The sequence below is a fragment of the Orussus abietinus genome, unplaced genomic scaffold (assembly GCF_000612105.2).
Source record: "Orussus abietinus isolate OABI.00-Male unplaced genomic scaffold, Oabi_2.0 scaffold21, whole genome shotgun sequence".
Lineage (NCBI taxonomy): Eukaryota > Metazoa > Arthropoda > Insecta > Hymenoptera > Orussidae > Orussus > Orussus abietinus.
The window spans coordinates 115,768-135,544 of record NW_019396018.1 but is presented as its reverse complement, the minus strand read 5'-3'; the positions used below and the strand labels follow the sequence as shown (position 1 = coordinate 135,544).

The following is a 19,777-nucleotide window of genomic DNA, read 5'->3' as shown; positions in this document are numbered from 1 at the left end:
CTCGTGACGCTCCATTTGACTTTATCTACATATCTACTACTATTAAGTACATTGTTGCCTCGAAGTCGACATGATGCGGAGCTTTGGGGCACGCGGCGGTGTCCTGTACGGAACCCTCATGCAGCGAATCTGTGAGTGCGATCGCTGCTAGAAATCTTAGCGCGTTCCAACCACCCAAGCGCCAAGCTACGGGTCGAGACGTTGAGTATTTGTGCGTTCGGCGCTACACTCGACGAGTATGCGTGAGAGTCGAATACTGCGAAAATCCTCCCGAGGCTTATCCAACCCCGGATATAAGCCGAGTCATTTTGCGTATGACTTTTTTTACATTAGATAAGTAGATAAAGTCAAATGGAGCGTCACGAGTGTTCTTCCCTTACCATCAAAGGCGAGCAGTGTCGGTAAGCGTAGGTAAGCCACCACCGTCAACTGCCACATGGTATTACCATCACGAGTACGTGAGCCGCCAACGGCGACTGGTAGATGGTCCCGCCATCGCGAGTGCGCGAGCTCCTATCAGAAATTCGTTTCGCCGACCTTGGGGGTAAAAAACGGTGAAAGCTAACGTGCAGCACAGGATGCGATCGCACGATCCTGCCCGTGAGCAATCTCTCAACTCATCTCTGATCATATTTTGCATTTCTCTCAATTCTCCCTCGGATAACGCTACGAGCGGAATTTGGTGTCATATATTCTAGGTCCATGAACAGTTCTTATTCTCGTATGCCAGTGTCATGGGATCAAGGTAAACAGAACTTATGGATTCAGGATAACGACGTTCGACGTCCATTATCCGTACTGTGCCCTACTTTATGAGCAACTTTGTGCTCGGGTTTCTATAGTTCTTGATAATAGTCGAAGTTAAGATGTACTGCGCGATAATCTTCTCTGAAATAAGTTACGGTTGTTCGAACTGACAAGAAAACCGCAAAAATTGCGGGCAACTTGGACAACAACCATGGTGGATAAATAATGTTTCATTGATAAGGTATTTTGACGATTGAATTGCATTTCATTTAATAATGAGCCAATTTAATGGAAGAGGTAGGCATTTGGAATTTCGTACAAAATCGAATGACTAATGTGAGTTATATAGCATGAAAGATTGCAACTGACTCTTCTTTGTCAGAAAGTGGTTTGTCTTATTTCGAGTGGAAATGCTTTTTCAGAACATTAATTATCTATCAAAAGTAATTAAATTTTTTTAAAAGATAAATGATATTTTATTACAGATTTTCTTGAAACGGCAACTTAAGATATTTTAACGCTCCAAAAAAAGGTTCCATTGTGTCTGTCTTACTTTTGCTGGAACAACAAGCTGGTATGTATTCGTATCGTATGCTTTAAAGAAATTTCTCACTGTAATAATGTTTTTGTAGATTAGTAATGCAGATTTTGATGAAAGGATTTCTTGATTCGTATCAAGCCTATGAGTTCAATATCTTGGATCAAAGAGTTTGCTTTAACTAAGTAAATATCCCAATTTTGTTTCTTAAAAAGAAGTGATATAGGTGCCAAACATGACATCCATTGCAATGGAGGAGTACGAGCTCATGAATGACCCAAAATATCGGGTGTAAGTTATTTCCACCATATTAAATTTAGTTAGAAACTAATAAGTGAACGATGACGAATAAATTGTATATTGAAATACGTTATATCTAATTAGTCAGATTTACTTAAGTATATCTATATTTCATGATTTACTTGGTAGAAATAATGTATTATGAATTACATGTAAAAGATAATATGACATAAATGGATATATGCACGTCTCATTAGGTATGTTTCACATGTGGATAAGGCATTGAAAAATTTTGAATCGACAAGCGAATGGGCAGACTTGATATCTGCCCTTGGAAAGCTTAACAAAGTATTGTCAAGTCATGCAAAATTTCCTGTCATTCCAAGGAGAATTAAAATTTCAAAAAGATTGGCACAATGCATGCATCCTGCTTTACCATCTGGGGTTCACTTGAAAGCCTTGGATACTTACGATATTATTTTCAAGTGTATGGGTACCAATAGACTCAGCCATGAACTGTTTATCTACAGTGCAGGTACATGATTTAAATTAATTAAATATCTGCTTAAGAAATGGATTGAGGTATGTAATTTTTCAGGTCTCTTTCCACTACTGGGTCATTCTGCCATGAATGTGAGGCCTTCGCTTCTGAAGGTTTACGAAACACATTTTGTACCATTGGGGGAGAGGTTACGTCCTGGTTTGAGTGGATTTTTAAGCGGAGTCCTTCCAGGATTAGAGGAAGGTTCCGATTACTTCGAAAGGTATTCTGTATAAAAGTTAAATATGCTCAAATTATACACCTAAAATTGTATTTAATTCCATAAAATAATGTGCCCATGTTACATTAATACTTTGCAGAACAAACCTGTTGTTAGAAAAAGTATGCGAGGGTGTAGGTGCAGAACATTTCTATAGTTGCCTGTGGGGCTGCTTGTCATCAAACTCTGTCATTCGGTTTCCAGCCATATCATTTGTATTAGCTCATTTTAATAAAAAATTTTCCATGGAGGAACAGTCATACATCATGGGCCTTAATTCTGACACAATGGTAAGCTCTTTTTTAACGATTGTCCAATTATATTTGTCAGTAAAATCTTCAACATTACCTACATAAAATCATGATATGAATGGATTATATTTATCCTCTTTTTATTAAAGGTTGCAGCACTTTGCACCGGTGTCCAAGATAGTTCCGTTTTGGTTCAGAGGTGCTCTTTGGATTTTCTACTAGTCGGTTTCCCAATGCACAGTAGTTATTTGCAACATAAAGATATGGTGTTGCTTCTTACCGCTGCTCTAGTCACAATTCTTAGGCGGGATATGAGTTTAAACAGGTGATATATGCGTTTCAAATTTTAGTGAGCCTAAAAATATGAGTAATTAGATACAACTATTAATATAATCATTTGATAGACGCTTATTCGCATGGCTCCTGGGAACTGAAGTAAATACATCGATCCTTAAAAAGACGCTGGACTCCACAGCTACAAATATTCCTACAACGTACTTTGACACGTACTCCAAAGAAACATTGATTGATAGCATAAAGTTCACGCTTAGAACGGTAACAGAGGAAAATCCGAAAGACCTGAAGCCATATAAGATATTGAATTCTTTAATGGATAAACTCGACATCGGTCCTGTAATTCTTGACGATATTCTACATGACGTGTTTAGGTAGAATCAAACACGCTAATAAGGACCAGGCAATATCTCAAATACAAGCTAAGCCTCTTCTTTTAATTATGTACGCATGTATATATACATATATTTCATTTTTAGGACTTTCCTAAAAGCATGTGGGCAGTCGGAGAAAAGTCCTAAATCCAACGAAGTAGTGAAGTCGGCGAATCTCTTATTTTCCACTTTGGAGCCGTCTTATGTTTGGACCTATTGCGGATGTTTGTTTGATAAGGCATGTGAGAGAAGAGAAAAAGGTCAGGAAGAAGACCGAGCAAAAACACCTAACTTTTCCGCTCTCCAGGCCGTCGGTAGCGGTTTTCCAGGATTGACGGAAGTCTGTTTACTCACGGAATTTCTTCTAGAAACTGTATCTTTAGATGCTTTCGTGGATACATCTTCTGAACATCTTCCCAGGCTTTTTTATCAGATAATAAATCGAACGTCAGATCTTCTTGACATTTTACAACCTACTGAGATTTTAAAATGTCTCAATCTTTGTAGTCGAATATTATCCAAGGTGCAGCCAACTGTGATTAGTCCTTACACGGACAAATTGTCAGATCCACAGAATAAAATAAATCCGGATGTTAATCAAATTGGATCACAAAATGAAAAGCTACAGGTGTCAACTGCCTTGGAAAAAAGTCAATCCGACAGCAAGTTAAATAAAGCGAAGGATTTGTTGAATAGTACTCCAACTTCTACCGGAAGGAGTCCTAGTCCGAGAAGACGGGCTAATTCCGGTAGCGCGGCTAAAAAAAGTGAGAGGAAATCGAAAAAGAAGATAGCTAGTAAAAGTACGTCGAAGCTAAACGAGAACTATACAATTCAGGCTGATGGTACTAGCATTTCTGTCATAGTAAATGATGAGAAGTCATTGCCACGAAATAAAAGTATGGATGACATAAAAACGAAGCCCAACGAAAAGGATGGTTGTGATTCACCAAGAGATGATCCAATGGCCAAATCTTTATCTGACTCTAATACCATAGGAACATCCAATAGAAGTCCATCTTCTGCGCTTTGGGCCCAACGATCCATTATTGAAAAATGTTTACGACAATACGAATTGTTTTATGTAAAATTAATAAGTAACAGAATTCTCGGTAGGGAAAAAAGAACAGTTTCAGATATGTTTAATGAATTGCGAAATCCTCACCCAAGGGAGACTTTTGATGAGAGAACAAATTATTTGGAACAACTTTTATGCTCAAGACTTAATTCTGAGGTTTCAATTCCCCATTATGAGGACAATGAATTTACCAAACCAGATGGATATGACATTGATATTTCACGTTTTTGCATCGAGTCAGTGTTACTTTCCAACTGGGACGAAGTCCTAAAAGTCTCTTCGACTTTATTCGTCGAATTATCCACGTTTCCGACATACTTCCTTCCTGCCGATGGAATTTTTATCAAAGATGAGCCTGACGACCAGAAAAACGCTATTCTGCCAGACTGGTTGAAGGCTCTGGTAGTCTGTGCTTGTTGGCTTGGAAGACATCCGGCTTTGCAACTCACCAGCATGGCAACATTATTAGATTTGATTGCTCTCTTAAAAACACACACTGAAGTAAAGCCTCACCCTAAAAATGAAGACGGAGTTACGACTGTTGTTATGATGCCTATGCTCAAAGAGTGGCATCTTAACTACTTAATGAAACGTACCAACGTTTTTCAGGTAATAAGGAAATATTAATATTCATAATTAATTAATTTTGTTAACAAAAGGAAAAAAAACTACTTGAATAAATATATTTAACATATGCGCATGTATACATTTAAGATACTGGCGTATTCTTTGTGGTGTCACCTCGGTGAGCTACCAGCCCATAAATTTCGTATGAGATGCGTGGAACTTTTGCATGAGTTGCACCATGCATTGCATAGCTCTTGTGATGCCGTTGAAGACGTAATAGGTTGTGCCTTAACTTACGAAGGTTCAGAGAAAAGGCTCGAAGCATTCTACAGGTTTGCAACCTTATGGCACCTTGGCCGTGACGTGGAAACCAATCCCAGACTTAGGGGTTGTTTGAGGACATTTGACAAGTACAGTGGAAAATCATACTATTGTCACGAATAATGCGGGTGTGCTTATGTTAAATAATGTAATTAACAAAAGTTCTCCCTTAGGTCATTACTGAAAATGTTGGACAACTTGCAGCTCTCTGATAATTCACCGTTAAAACTTCATGCTCAGTCTTGGCTTCTTCATTCTCTAGTCCGGGGAGATATCTCTCGAATTGTCGATCCTGTGTTGACGATCCTTTTGGACCCTTCAACGTGTCGCGTCAGCGTCCTTCACGTAAGCATACAGCACAGCAATACGATCATGACAAGAAACGAACCCATTGAGGACAAATCTGAGATTCAGGACGACGTGGAAGGTGCCGCTAAGATCTATGCCATCAGTTCAGTCGACGGAAACGTAATTTATCACGTTAGCGAGTCCACGGACGATGACTCGAAATTGAAACGCGGCAAGAAGAAAAAGCCCTCCATAAATCCTGTGAAAGTGAAGCGAATCTTCGCCGTAACGACTTTAGCGTCGTGTAATAACGGCATGAATTACGTTACAGAGAGGAACCAGTTTATGAAGGAGCTCGAAGTGCCTGCGAGCATATCCGGCAGTAGGAATTTCTCTGTCTTCGTAAATCCTTTGTCATTAAACTGTAATGCCAATTCGAATGAATCCCTGAACGAAGAAGATTGCTTGGTCGGTGTAAAAAAAACGAGTCTCGGCAGCGATTTGCTGAAAAATGCAACGAGATTTAAAGGCACAATTTTCGATAAGGGCTCGAGCGCTAGCCTCGACGAAAGTCTTTTTGAGTCAGCTACGTCCAGTTCTAAGATCAAGGAAAAAAGTACAACTAAAAAATCTAACGGAGATGCCGAGTCTTCTCTAGACTCTATCACGAATAGCTTCGACTCGAGCAGCCCTGAAGCAGCAGATGGACAAGCCAAATTTCACAAGGACGCAGTCTTATCTGGCAGCTCTAGAGAAATTGCTGGGTGTTTCGTGAGAGGAAGATATCACAGCGCAAATGAATTTTCCACCTCTTATGATATGCATGATACGGTGGGAAGTTTCGAAGCCGCTGCCGAAGTGCCCAGCTGGACCATGGGGGAAGACGAAGGGGATCAAGATCGTAGTACTACTGCTGACGAGCATTTAGGGAATTCGGGAAGCGCTAGCGCTGTCGAAGACGTTCTTAATGAAGTCATGGATAGGGTTATGCTGAAACTTTACGAAATCGAGCCGAATAAAACGGTGAGTCCTTGCTCGTACTTGTTACGATGTATCAGAGATCTATAGTTTACCTTAATTTATCAATCGTACCGTAAGCCATTTTTAATTCAGTGACGTATGTAATTACGTATGAGACACTGATTTTTTACTACATAAGTTTGTTTTTTCTTTAGCTGGATGAATCCATTCGGTCGGACGTAGGAACAAAACGAAATTCCGGCGTTGGAGTTCACAATCTTCATTCGCACATGCTTTTGTATTGTGGCGTGTACGATTCATCCCGAACGCTTTATGCATTGCGAACACTTAGGAACGAATTTTTGACGAATACAAGAATGTTTCTATGCTCCGCTGCAACGACTGGTGTAACGAGTAATGCAAAAAATACTACTTTGCTTCACTTACTGGCTAGACATAGAAAAAGCGTGTTTGGCAGGAGTTTTTTTGGCGACGTAGCCAGCACGGAATTCATAACAGCATACAGAAGCAGTATGTACCTAGAGGTTTTGATCAGTGTGTGCCTTTATTTCGCCAGAAGTTATTACCCTAACTTGGGCCAGATGAGATTAACAAAGGAAGAAATTTCAGGAAACAGGCAGGCAAGTTTCCATATGTAAAATTCTATTTATATCTGAAAGAAATTTTAATTCTTTGACTTTGCCGTTCTTTAAAATATGATTACAAAGGCCTTAATGCAATGCATAAAATAAAATAACATACGTTATATAGTTAGCAAACGTTTCATTTACAGGTTCAATTAGCTAGCTGTGAACTCCTGACTTTAATATTTTCCGAGTTGATTGCAATAGTACGCGATTCGGGAAAAGGATTCAGTTGTTACATAGTCGATTTGTTAGCAAAATGCAAAGTACAGAAAGTGACTCTTCACTGTCTTTTATCCACGGTACTCAATATGAAGACAGTGCAGAGAGAGGGCCACGATGTTTTCACGTTTACAGAAGAAATAGTGTCATTTAATGATCCTGTACCCGAGGGTGACACGAACAAGTGTAAATATCGTTCAAGTGATCACACCGAAGCACTCCAGATCCAATTGTTGAGGTACGCATCATTTATATATTTAAAAAAAAATCCCGAAACGATGGCAACTACATCACTTCAGAACGGGATTACAACTGTTATAGACAAATACACAATATTACGATTAACATGAATACTCTTCCTTTCAAAATTCGTGATGCTTTATCAAATTTATTATGGAAATATCTCTGGTTTTTGTAGACAGCTCGAATCACGGTCGTTAATGCATGACATTATTATACATAGTTTCATTTATTTAACAGGTTACTCTTGGCACTGATAATGTTAGAGCATCAATGTGGGATACAAAAAGGAGATGAAGTTGCTCTTGTTACTCAACAAACCCCACCAACTCCTACAAAATCACCACCGAATCTGACTGGAAATACATTAAAGTATGTGGCCGGTGCACCTATACCTCAACAGCCAATGTTTTTGGCCAGCATTCTTAGTGCTCTGCAATTGGTAATTGAAATAGTAATAATGTTGATATACGTTGAATCTTAGAAAGGATTCCGTAGAAATTTCTTCATATTTTAGGATCACATGAGACACCTGCATCAACACTGGACGACTTTAGTTACATCCAGTCTTCCCTTCATGGAATCATCGTTAACGATTCTCGTTACTTCTGTCATACATCAGCTGTGTTGTAATGTTGAGCACTTAGCCTCGTATTATGTCAGCGAAAGTACAGCCGTAACGTTTAGATTACAAGATATAAGTACTTTGGAATGTTGCTTACCAGCGGATTATACGATCACGCAGTTGGAAGCCCTGACCTTTTTATTGCATTACTGTCTTTTGGACACTTCTCAGCAAATCAGTTTTTCATTTAATCAACCTACGAATGGAACCATTCAAGCAGGTGTCCCTGGGGCAAATCCAGGACAGATATTTAATAATCTAATTCACGTTTTCATGCCGAGCCCATTCTTGCCTGTGAGTATCGTTAACACATATTTTACTTTGTCATCGGTATGAAAAATATAAGTGTGTAATCAATTTCTTCAACAGGAACTCGGTAATCAGAAGGACAAAGGGACCACAAATGAGCAGTACTTGCAAGCTAGAAGATCAGCTCTTAGCCACTTACCTAGAATAATAGCGTCGCTGTCGACACTCTGGCAAGCACTTCATGTCACGAAAGAGAAGTTAGTCTTAAACCATCTCGCAGTTTCTTACAGTATTAAATACCATAATCCATGATACTCTGAATTGGTTATTTTAGAAACGTTCTTGTTACAGCGAGCAACCTAATGGCGTTATCGGCAGTCCCAGAATGGTGAGGCACCAACTCTTGGAACTTCTGTCCCCGATATCTTTCCACCATGGAGTCAACTTCCTCGCTGCTGTAGCTGTGGCTTGGCATGAAAGACGACAACCTTCTCTTAACTCGAAAAAAGTGAGATATCTCCTATTGTTAAGGTGCGATAACAAGAAATCTTAACTAAATGTCACGAATGCAGGTTCTACCGGAAGTTTCTTCGGATCAACAAGTTATGGTAGATTTAGTGAGTGCAATTCGAGTTATGCCCATCGATACTCTAGTGCAAACGGTTCATCAAGTTGTCAAAGCTCCGCCTCCTATTCAAGGCATTAAGCAAGACTTTTCATTGGAAGTCTCCTTGTTGGAGCTGTTATACGTTTATATGCAAAGTAATACTTCTCAGTCACTCGCGGAATCTTGGACATCTTTACATGGCCTGTTGAAAGATGGACTGTCATTGACAGCGCCTGCTCAATTTCTTTTACTAGCTGTCTTGCACGAGTATATACAAAAATGCCCACCGATGTTAGAAAAAAAAGACATTCGAGATTTACAAGACATATCGGCTAAGGTATTTATTATACATTACCGTACATGATATTTTTCGACGCGTTTCAGTGCTTGATATGAAAGAGAAGTGAAGAAAGTATATTTCATTCGTATTCTAGTTGGTAGAGTCATGTTCGCAAATTGCTGGGGCGTGTTTGGAACAGACTAATTGGCTGCGCAGGAATTTGGCTGTTCGAGAAGACGTTTTTGAAGTAGCAGATGGATCCGCCGAAGGTAAAAATAGAATAATCCATCTTTAATGACGGAGTTGTAACGTCAAATAGGAAAAATATTCTATTAAGTTGTTTAGATAGCATTAAAAGGGTTTATCGTAGGAGGAAATATATGAGTTAATATTACTCTTTTACATGAAGAATTTTAAAGTAAAGGTAATTCGCTTTTAGGATCTCCAGGTACTCCGCCGAATGCAGCATACAGTGTTCAAGCGCAAGCTGTACTGGCGGAAATATTGGCACCCTTGTTGGATGTCAGTTACGGATCACAGGAAAAAGAAAGGGTAGTTACTTTGTTGACTAACCTTATGTACAATATCACGCCGTATCTGAAGAATCATACGTAAGCTCCAACACTTATAATCGATGTATAATAAGCTTGCCACGAATTAATCATAATTATATTGCAGAGTAAAAAATATTCCTTCGTTCACTGCCTGCTCACAACTACTTAGTTCGTTATCAGGCTACCAATATACCAGAAAAGCCTGGCGGAAAGACGTCCTCGATTTGTTACTAGATTCTGCATTTTTCCAAATGACCCCCCAGTGCCTACCTCATTGGAGGACAATTATTGATAATCTGATGACGCATGATAATACGACGTTTGGAGATCTTATGAGTAAGTGTGCTTGAAGTAAGTGTAGATTTAATAAGACAGCCGTTCGGAAGAAAAATTGTGCATCTTTGGTAGATCGAGTATCCGTCACTCCAAGCAGCAGTATCAGCTTGTTTTCTTCGAAAGAGCAGGAATACGAACAAAGAGCGCAGCTCTTGAAAAGGCTAGCTTTCGTTATTCTTTGCAGCGAAATGGATCAATACCATAAATACATGCCGACGATTCAAGGTAAATTCCAATCCTTGTTCAAAAGGAAACTTATTTAACAATGCGAAGGTTTAATGCTTCTTTTTTTTTATTTCTATGAACTCTGTCAGAACGTTTGGCGGACAGTTTGCGCTTACCCCAGGTAATTCCATCCATTCAAGCGCAGGTATTTCTATGTTTTCGTGTCCTGCTCCTAAGAATGTCGCCTCAACATGCGACTTCGTTGTGGCCGGTAATTGTTAGCGAATTAGTGCAAGTGTTTTTGCATATAGAACAAGAGTTGAGCACTGATACCGAAGAATTTAGGTGAGTTCAATGGGTTTTCGCTATTTTCACAAACGTGGGATAAAATCTAAAAGGATGCGTGTACCTGTGTTACTTCCCTGTCTTGTGCATGTCAGATTTATTCTTTATAACAAAGGGTTAAAAAATTAATATTCTCATTACTGTCTGAACCAGGATAAGATTTGAATTACGTAAAAATATTTGTGAGGCAAAGTTTAAATAACGAGAAGCGCTTACACAAAGTTGAACAAAAAAGTTGAAAACTTCAAGTTACAAAATTTTAGAAATATAGTCCTTGTAATATTCATTAAATGTATTGAACTTTAGCAAAAGTAAAATCAGTTCATTATTGCAATCAGAGTATTGTTTAGTAATATATAAATTCTTGCACCGCGTATACGAAGATACTTGCTAGACTTCTTCGGAGCTTCTACATTCATTCCTTCAAATTACATCTTTTAAAATATCATGGACCGGTGCTAGAAATTGCTTGAACTTCATTCAAAATAAATCGTGAAAGGATAAATGTATCGTATTTTCTATTTCATTATTTTAACAAACCTCATCAAAACATCGTGCATTTTTTGAGGTCGTCAACATTTTTTTAAAATCGGTGTTTTTGAATCATCAACTAACAAAAAGGACTGTAATAACACGATGCTTTTGGGTCTGTTCCGGTATCTGCAATTTCGTGGGGCATATGATGTTGCTGTCATTTGGTTCGTTGGTGTTGGGATACCAGTCGTCAGAGCAGGTAATTTAACGTTCATTTGATCGTTTTATAGCATGGTATTTGCAGCTAGCATTAATCGATTAAGCTCAATTTTATTTGCTTGGTATGCCATCCGAATTGTGCTTTGTAACTGTACGTGTAATTTAGAAATAATTCGGTTCTGTTTCAACTGAGATATCGCAACTTAAAGAGACTACCGTTAATAATCAATGAAACGTTAAATATTATTGTGATTAATTATAGTCATTATGTTAACAGTTCCCATATAAAGCTTTTATCCGCACTGGATTCATCATGGGCTATAAATGCAAGTAATGGACTTCAAGCACACGGTCATCCACATTGGTTACAGTTGCAACTAGCAGCTGCAAAACTGCTAGATTTGGCTTTGTTGTTGCCCGCAGACAGATTACCTCAATTCCAGATGTAAGTTAGGTTAGCCCAAGAAATCGTTATAGCTTTTGTTATATTTACTAAATTATCTTCATTGTTTCCACATTAAAGGTACAGATGGGCTTTTGTTGGTGATAAAGCGGCAGAGAGCACTGGAGTCGAAAGCAATAATTTATCTTCGGATTTTGTTCCACATATAACAAGGATAGCAAAATTAATGGATTTTAAGGTAAACTATTATTTTATTTGAAATCTTTTACAATTAGTATTAAACTTTGAGGTATCTATTATAGTGGTAAGGCAAGGAAAGTGTGTCATTTTTAGTATCAGGAGGCAACACCTTTGACAAGACCCCCAGGCGAACTTTTGTTGACGTCTGCCGGTATAAGTTCTCTCCAAGATTTACATCCTTTTTTCACCTCTCTGAGCCGCAGAAATGAAGATTGTCAAACACCTGTAAATTTGATTCAGCTGGAAACTGTGATCGAACGAGATTTCCTTGACAAGATGATTAGTGTACCAACAAGATAATAAGAAGAGCGAAGTATTCTTATCACAGAAAGGCCATTTGCATGATCGTCAAAGAAACTCCCACACGACAAATATATTGTTATTTAGGTATTGAAGAAATACCTCGCCATTAACAACACACGTACGCAACTGTATCATATTTAAAATTCAAATATCAATACACTTTGGAATGATACTTACGCTTTATTCGACATTAGTAAACGAAGAAATTCCACTAACCAATACTTTTGGATTTTATTTTCTCATTTCTGTTTTCAAATTATTCTGAGTACTCACAAAAATGTCTAATCACTCTGTACAGCTTGACTATGTAGGTAATGTGGCGAGGTATCAATCTTTGTTATTTTTACGAATACACGTATTCACATATGAGTGTCGTGGCAGACACACCTTTCAGTCATGATTTCTACAAAGACGTTACACTATATATCTATGTNATGTTATACTGCATAAGTTACCTGTAACTGATAACCATTTAATTAATTTTATGTCATATTGGTTAATTGTTTCGACATGAAATGTATTAATAAATTCATCAAATACGCCCGTCATTTTTGATTTTCAGGGTACAGCTATAATCACAATCATAGCAATTATGAAGAAAACGGATTGCTTTCCCTGAAATCAAAGATAACGGCAGAAACAATAATTGCAGAAGCCTAAAATCACACATACACACACATACACACACTGTAGTCTTGTCATGAAAAATATTGAAAATTTAAGAGTCTCTATGTTCCGGAAAACATTTTTTCTTTACACAGGATGGAAGTTTACAAAAATCGTTAGTTTTCTTTTTAAAAAAATATTTTATGAAATCTGCTGCACGTTTCAGTTTAAAAACTTCTAATTACGTCATCTCATTTGGTTGTGATAACTTCCAAACGGTGCCTGGTCCTCTGAGCTGATATTCACTTGAATTAGATTTTGCGATTATTCATATGCGAATGCCCAGTTTGTAATAATGTATGTACATCCTTAGAAATTATTGTAGTCTCGCATCAGCAAAAAACTGATGATATTGTTATTTTTCCTTGTGTCTTCTCGTGTACTTTGGATAGTATGTACAATAATACAAATGCATGATAATTGTTAAGAATAAGGACTGAGTTAGAAACATGATTTATTTAATTTAGCATTTGTTGTTTACCGATTCCTCGGAACTTGATGTGGAACATTGACGTAAACATGTCATACATTGGTATTGAGCTGAGTTTTGAAAATTAGGTAGTTTATCTGTGATCTGGCGAATTAAAAATTTGATTACACTTTCGCGCAAGGTTTAGGGAGGAAACTATTTTTGTACGTAGACGCTAATGAAACTGAGATACATAATGTATTTACCTACGTCTAATACTACCGATATTTTATCAATACACTACAATTCGTGTGGAGCAAGTTCTTGGACTGCTTGAAAGTACACACTGATGATCATTCTGTCGTTCTTCATTAATTAAATTATTTTTTGTGATTTTATATTGAAAATTCTCGTTAATAAAAAAATTGAAATCGTGCTTTTTACCAATTTCAGACCCGCATCTATATATTTAATACCATTAACCCTTAAAATGGTGGGTACTGGACCGTCTGGGAAAAGTCGACGGATCAAGTAGTTGAGACCGCCAAACTTGTTCACAGGCGTGTTCGGACCGGCGGCTTCGCCCAATTCGGGAGCCGAGTCGCGGCCCGGGTTGTGGCTCGGCCGACGGACCGACAGGTGTCCCGGAGAAGCCGCCGTGATGAGCTGTTGCGAACCGTTTAGAGAATGATGAACGTGAGGGACGTATTGTTTGTTACGTTTCGGAATTTAAACCAACGCGGCGCGAAATATTTTTCAATGATCGACGGCATTCTGATTCGTGAAGATGAAGATCAGGTATGGGATAAAGTATACCTAGATAAAAATTGCACTGTTCCTGATTACTCCTCGATCAGCAATCAAGCAATGATATAACAACAACCTCCTCGAGATTGACCATTTCTAGATACTAGAGGTGTGTTTCAAGTTGAGAAATGTATTCAACGATACGAAAGAATGCGTACTTTATTACATCTCTCGTAGCTGGGCGAAATTTATAGGATTACATTTGTCAACAGGATGCTTAATGTTTTTCTTTTCTTACCAGCTCTTCGCGCATAGCAATCTTGACACTTTGTGTAAGCGCTCAAATTTTTAACTATAATGCCATCTACATTTTTCCAACGATCGGCTGTTTTGTATCTAAGATCTGCTGAAACAAACTGTAGTAATATGCTAAAATGTCGTTGCAAGCTAGTAGTGGTTTGAACTGACGTCGTTCCTATCGGTCATTCTGAAGGAAAGACGAAAGAAACCTAACTAATCTATTTGATGTAATGTACAATTAAGTTTTATCTTAGAATAATTTTTTTTTTCGATAAATACTTTGCTGAATTTCATTCAGTTTTGTTTTCGCAATGAATGACATTCGGGACCTAAGAATTATTGTACCATTGAAGCTCTTGGGGATGTTAGATATTTCTAACATATGTTCCGTTTAAATTGATCTCTCGAGCTAGTGGCTGCGATTTTTTTCGGAGGAGGTACAGGGTTTTGGAGTTTTTGTGAGGAGTTTTTCATTTTTTCAGCCGGTTCTCCGGCTGCCCAGATTTGTAACAGGTGGCAAGTGCATTAGCCGTCTGCATCCTCCACTGGAGGTCGAACAGGACGCGGTCGCTCGATCCTTCCCGTGAATCTCTCAACTCATCTCTGATTTGGCAGAGATGAGTTAGGAGATTGCCATAATGGTAAGCCACCACCGTCAACTGCCGCATGGTATTACCATCACGAATACGTGAGCCGCCAACGGCAACTGGTAGATGGTACCGCCATCGCGATTGTGCGAGCTCCTATCAGAAATTCGTTGCGCCGCCCTTGGGGCAAAAAACGGTGAAAGCTAACGTACGAAACCAGAGGGTAGCACAGGATGCGATCACACGATCCTGCCCGTGAGCAATCTCCCAACTCATCTCTGTACATACCTAAATGTGGCCTTTGCTTTTTAATGTAAAAAGAAAAAAGAACCCGAAAGGTTGAAGTTTGCAGCACGAAATGAATGAAATGAAAACAATAATTATCGAGTTCGCATATGAGCAGAAATTAATTTAAAAGCGGTTATATTTCCTTGAACGTAATAGTCATCCTTCTTTTTGATAACAAAGTGAAGTGTCAAGATCTACACGATATTTTAATCACATACACTTAACAATAAAACATTCCTTATGTATGCTAACCGTACAGTCCTTATTTTTAAAAGACATGGTGTTCTTTTGACAGATTTTTGACTTTCACCATACTGACATTTTTTAATTAATCTAACAATGCGTACGATAATCATTATTCGTCATACATCAATTTTGACAAAATTTTGAACAACTTTCACATGGGAAACCGAACCAGATATTAAAATTAAATACAAAATGTATTAACCTGCAAATTAGGATTTTCACGTATTAAAATGAGTGGAAAATGATCCAGGAGATAATACTACGTTAATAAACATCTAAGTTTAATTTTAAGTCACAGAATCCATTCCAAGAGATTACTCGAAAACGAACGTCTTCGGTCGAATAATTAAAAAACGAGCGGTAAGAGCCGGCGCATTCAGTGAAATATACGTTTCGCATAATTAAATAAAAATTAAAGTAGTCCGGTTTATTTAGAATCGACACATTTGACATCCTTGTTGTAGGATCAAGAAGTACATAATTGAGAATTCTCTAGCTTCTACGTACACCTAAAGTGGGACGGGTTGAACGCGTACACACGCATTTGTGACATTTGTAATTTCAGTCCCACAATTTCAAGCCCTCCGAAAGTAATTTAATTTAATTAATTATTTAGAAATGCACTTTAAGTAAGAGAAAATTCATTTAATCGTCTAAGTCTTGTCTTCTAACAGTCTGTTCATAACGCAATACTGAAAAATTACCATTGCTCTTAGAAAAGATACAGGTTCATGCAATATTTACATTAACCATAAGAAAATCGAGCCTCTCGGATATCATCAACGATAATCATTTCTAACGGAAGTTCGATGTTTCAAGTACCATGGATTCGCGTCATATACAAATCGTTCATTAAGAGTGATGTCGCAAATAATTGGAATGGTTGCGTGACAGCCTAAATTCATACCCCGTACATTTTAAGTGTCGCTCTATCGATTATTATCGTACAAACGGCGTCGACCAATCTCGAGTCATTTTGACTCGACGATTGCGTAACAAAATAATAATGAAACTATTGAAACAAGGCATGCGACGAGTATCCGAGACAATTGTCGCATTTACAGATCAGACGAAATTTATTGCCTCAGGTTTTCCCTGTCTCTCTCTCTTCCCCCTTTCCTCACACTCCTTTTGCAACCTCTTCCGTGGACATTCCGGTAAGTTGACATCTTCTGTCAGCCATTAAGTGTCGGGTAGGACAGCTTCAGCACTGGCACATGTCTCCGTATACCGCATTTCACTCGTCGACTTCGGCGGACAACGAGGCGCGAACGCGTAATCGCTCAGATAAAGGAAGGTTATGGCCTGGCTGTTTGCCGACGTGCAATGTTTTGCGAAACCAGTTGGCTAAATAATTTTCGGGGTAATCGTTACTGCCATAAATTAATCGACAACGTTTGCCCAGGCAACACGGCAGGTGTTGGCTTGCCTGCTGCACCCGAGAAACCCGTTCCTCCTAAAGACATTTGAGACATCTGTTGTGGTAGCTGCAAAAAAAAACGAAAAACGTGTAATGACAAACTAATTGGACAATTTTTAATAAAAACATAAGACAGGTACAAGATCAGTCTACATACCTGACTAAGGATGGCAGTACCCTGTTGTTGTTGAGCCAAATTAAAGAAAGGATTGCTACCGGGTGCTGGTTGAAGATTTTGTGTCGCTAGCATTCCGCTCCAACCATTGTTGCTACCGATGTTATTTTGCCCTAACTGAATCATCTGTAAACCGAGATCCACGTATACAGACGATGTGTTCAGAATGTTGTAAAATCATGGTACTAATCACGAAGCTGCCTCACCAATTGTGGAGGAAGTCCAGTTGTTGCATTGGGTAGTCCGTTGATTTGGTTTAATTGACCCATGTGCAAATTAGTACCTATTTGTGCAGCGTGCACCGTGCCCACGGGACCAGGATTTAAGCTAATCTGATTTGGATTCACAGCCATTTGATTCGTTACGGACATGCCCATCGGAGCTGGAATAGGGTGGTTCAACTGCACCATGGAATTTGGTTGGTTTGGAAAGCTATTTGGCTGATTAAACGCCATCATACTTGACATTTGTTGAGCGTATTGTTGTTGCGCAGGTTGCTGCACGTATGATTGCGCTGCAGGTTGTTGGGTGTACATACCGCCTAATGAAAATAATTAAATTATTCCTTATGATTTTATGAATAGGCAATAACTGATTTGACCGATAAATCTCTTTACCAGGAACTCCGAACATGGCCTGTTGACTCGATGAACCATACAGGGCCAAAATACTGTCTTTTGTCATTTTACTTTTCTCTTGAGGCGTTGGGGCGGGCTGATTGAAGAAATTCTCCTCTTCCGTCTTCGTGGCAATGTTGCTGGAACTTGTCCCATTTGTAGAGCTACCCGCTAGTGCCGTAGATGCAGGAGGCGCCGAAAGAAACGAAGAGAAAATATCGTCACCGGAACCAGAACCATTCGCAGTCGTCTGATTCACCGGTGCATCTATTAATTTGAAATAGGTGCATGCCTACTTTAACAACATTCATTTATAATTTTTATTTCATTGTGTATTATGCGACAATTTAAATTACCTAAACCTAAGAGATCCAGGGTGGCAGAGTTGTTGGCCCTATTGGGCTTAGGACTGACAGAACTTCGTGGTTTTGGCAGCTGTGGAACGACTTCTGGTTTCTTCACAGGAGGTAGAGCATTCTGACCAGTGTTTGACTTAGTACCTTCCTTCTTTCGCTTGCGCTGTCTTTCTGCTTCCTCATCTAGTTCTTTATCCCAATTCACCTAGATCACAAAATAATGTACATCAAAAATCACTTATTAGATTAAACCGTAAAAAGCAGATCCTTGTGTGCGACCAACCTTTGGCAGTGGCGGCGGAACCCATTCTCTCGCAATATACTTTTTGTGCTCGTATTTTGCTCGAATGAAACTTTCAAGACTACAATCGGTTTGAGGTCTCCGAAAACTGTCAGGCAGGTTAGCCTCGTAAACTGCCCTAGCCCTTGAATTACCCATCTGTTGAAGACTCTATGGAAAAATGGAATCTTGCATATTAATATACACAGGTTCCTCCTTTAATTACCGGTAATAAAATTAGCAGTATCTTTTTTCCATCAAACTTACCACCACTTGTTCAGGTGTCCATGCATCTAAATTGACTGACTTGACCTTGCTTATGTGAACTCCAAGATTTCTGTGTATACCCGCGCAACGAATGCACAGAAATATGCCCAAATTCCAACTTGCCCATCTCGGCCCTATGATGAAAAGCAATGAATTTACCGTTTATTCTCATACTCTGCATACAAAACTGAATAAAAATTACCATACATTAAGTGACAACTAGTAACGTATTAGCTGAGTGTGAGGTGATAAAACGGACTTTGGAGCTATCATCGTAAAAAATCGACATAATTCAGCATTGAACAGCCTTTATGCCACATGGGCTACATGTCATTGTGTTAAAATATTGAAAAATGGAATCCCACTTCCTGCAAGATTTTTAACCTGCACGGCATTTTTCAATAACAGCTCCAAAAGGTGTAAGCTAAATGCTCCACAGAGTGCAGAGAACCTGTCGAGAATTGTAATTGAAAGAGAATTGGGTCGTGATGCCGTCTCGGAATCGATACGTCAAGACCGAGAAGACCCGCCGTGGGGCGATCAGGGTCAGCTCGACGAATCCGGACACCCGGACGACCCGGTCAAGGAGGCGTTCCCAAGAAGCGTGGCAGGACGAACCTTTTGCATCGCAATCAACGCAGTACTTATTGTCCTCGTCGCGAAGCATTTGAGTCAGGAGTGTCTGGCACTTGTCCTGGATCTGCTTGGCACGTTCCTTCTCGTGGCGCGACGTCATCTTTACGAGGAAGCGGACTCGACTTCGGCGAGGACGAGCCACCGTTGAAGAGTTGAGATGTCGGTCACGCACCGTCCGGGAAACCTCGACGCGGAGGCGCGATCGAGATGTACGGCCGAGCGGGCGACACAATGGCCACGACAACGAAAACGCCCCGACGCGAGCGACTCGCACGACTCGCCAAACGCGCAGCAACGGAAGCGTCACGGACAAGGCTTGACAGGGGTTCGGGGTGAAATCGCGGAATTGGAGAACAGCGACAGAGCGACAGAGACCCACCCCCAGGTCTAACCGCTGACACCTGCTGGTCGTACATCGAACCCAGTCCACGTTCAGTATGGACATACTCCTTGTTTCT

The 19,777-nt window shown here is 39.3% G+C and overlaps 2 protein-coding genes across 8 annotated transcripts; one reads left to right on the top strand and one right to left on the bottom strand.

Annotated features, from left to right (window-relative positions):
* Positions 1-55: 55 nt before the first annotated feature.
* LOC105697673 (protein dopey-1 homolog) lies at positions 56-13,835 on the top strand. 6 transcript variants are annotated; one of them, XM_012421213.2, is made up of 28 exons: positions 581-600; positions 699-745; positions 1,233-1,321; positions 1,380-1,576; positions 1,783-2,060; positions 2,124-2,289; positions 2,387-2,576; positions 2,687-2,862; positions 2,942-3,205; positions 3,311-4,892; positions 4,998-5,260; positions 5,345-6,482; positions 6,635-7,060; positions 7,213-7,523; positions 7,766-7,967; positions 8,043-8,444; positions 8,520-8,656; positions 8,751-8,907; positions 8,972-9,343; positions 9,441-9,555; positions 9,726-9,897; positions 9,965-10,176; positions 10,249-10,401; positions 10,491-10,686; positions 11,408-11,419; positions 11,657-11,824; positions 11,903-12,020; positions 12,116-13,835. In XM_012421213.2, the coding sequence occupies exons 4-28, from the start codon at positions 1,521-1,523 to the stop codon at positions 12,320-12,322; spliced, it is 7,473 nt and encodes a 2,490-aa protein (XP_012276636.1). In that variant the 5' UTR covers positions 581-600; positions 699-745; positions 1,233-1,321; positions 1,380-1,520; the 3' UTR covers positions 12,323-13,835. The 6 variants fall into 6 exon arrangements, with proteins under 6 accessions (XP_012276638.1, XP_012276636.1, XP_012276641.1 ...); XM_012421215.2 differs by lacking the exons at positions 581-600; positions 699-745 and adding an exon at positions 56-131; XM_012421212.2 differs by lacking the exons at positions 581-600; positions 699-745 and adding an exon at positions 755-988.
* A 1,605-nt stretch (positions 13,836-15,440) lies between these two features.
* On the bottom strand, positions 15,441-19,639 carry LOC105697621 (stromal membrane-associated protein 1). Of its 2 annotated transcripts, XM_012421093.2 has the most exons (9): positions 19,302-19,639; positions 18,684-18,817; positions 18,420-18,587; positions 18,137-18,341; positions 17,781-18,047; positions 17,624-17,704; positions 17,370-17,545; positions 17,146-17,289; positions 15,441-17,055 (listed from the first exon to the last, which is right to left on the bottom strand). In XM_012421093.2, exons 1-9 carry the CDS (start codon positions 19,417-19,419, stop codon positions 16,939-16,941), a joined length of 1,410 nt encoding a protein of 469 aa, XP_012276516.1. In that variant the 5' UTR covers positions 19,420-19,639; the 3' UTR covers positions 15,441-16,938. The 2 variants fall into 2 exon arrangements, with proteins under 2 accessions (XP_012276516.1, XP_012276515.1); XM_012421092.2 differs by having other exon boundaries at positions 17,370-17,704.
* Positions 19,640-19,777: the final 138 nt, after the last annotated feature.

Excerpts from the sequence above, each read along its gene's own strand:
- LOC105697673 (XM_012421215.2), top strand. The coding sequence starts at position 1,521 with ATGACATCCATTGCAATGGAGGAGTACGAGCTCATGAATGACCCAAAA. Across the intron at positions 2,061-2,123 it reads ACTGTTTATCTACAGTGCAG|GTCTCTTTCCACTACTGGGT; the intron begins GTACATGATTTA and ends GTAATTTTTCAG. Across the intron at positions 2,290-2,386 it reads GGTTCCGATTACTTCGAAAG|AACAAACCTGTTGTTAGAAA; the intron begins GTATTCTGTATA and ends AATACTTTGCAG.
- LOC105697621 (XM_012421092.2), bottom strand. The coding sequence starts at position 19,419 with ATGACGTCGCGCCACGAGAAGGAACGTGCCAAGCAGATCCAGGACAAG. Across the intron at positions 18,818-19,301 it reads CGTTGATTGCGATGCAAAAG|GGCCGAGATGGGCAAGTTGG; the intron begins GTTCGTCCTGCC and ends TTTTCATCATAG. Across the intron at positions 18,588-18,683 it reads GGACACCTGAACAAGTGGTG|AGTCTTCAACAGATGGGTAA; the intron begins GTAAGTTTGATG and ends ATTTTTCCATAG.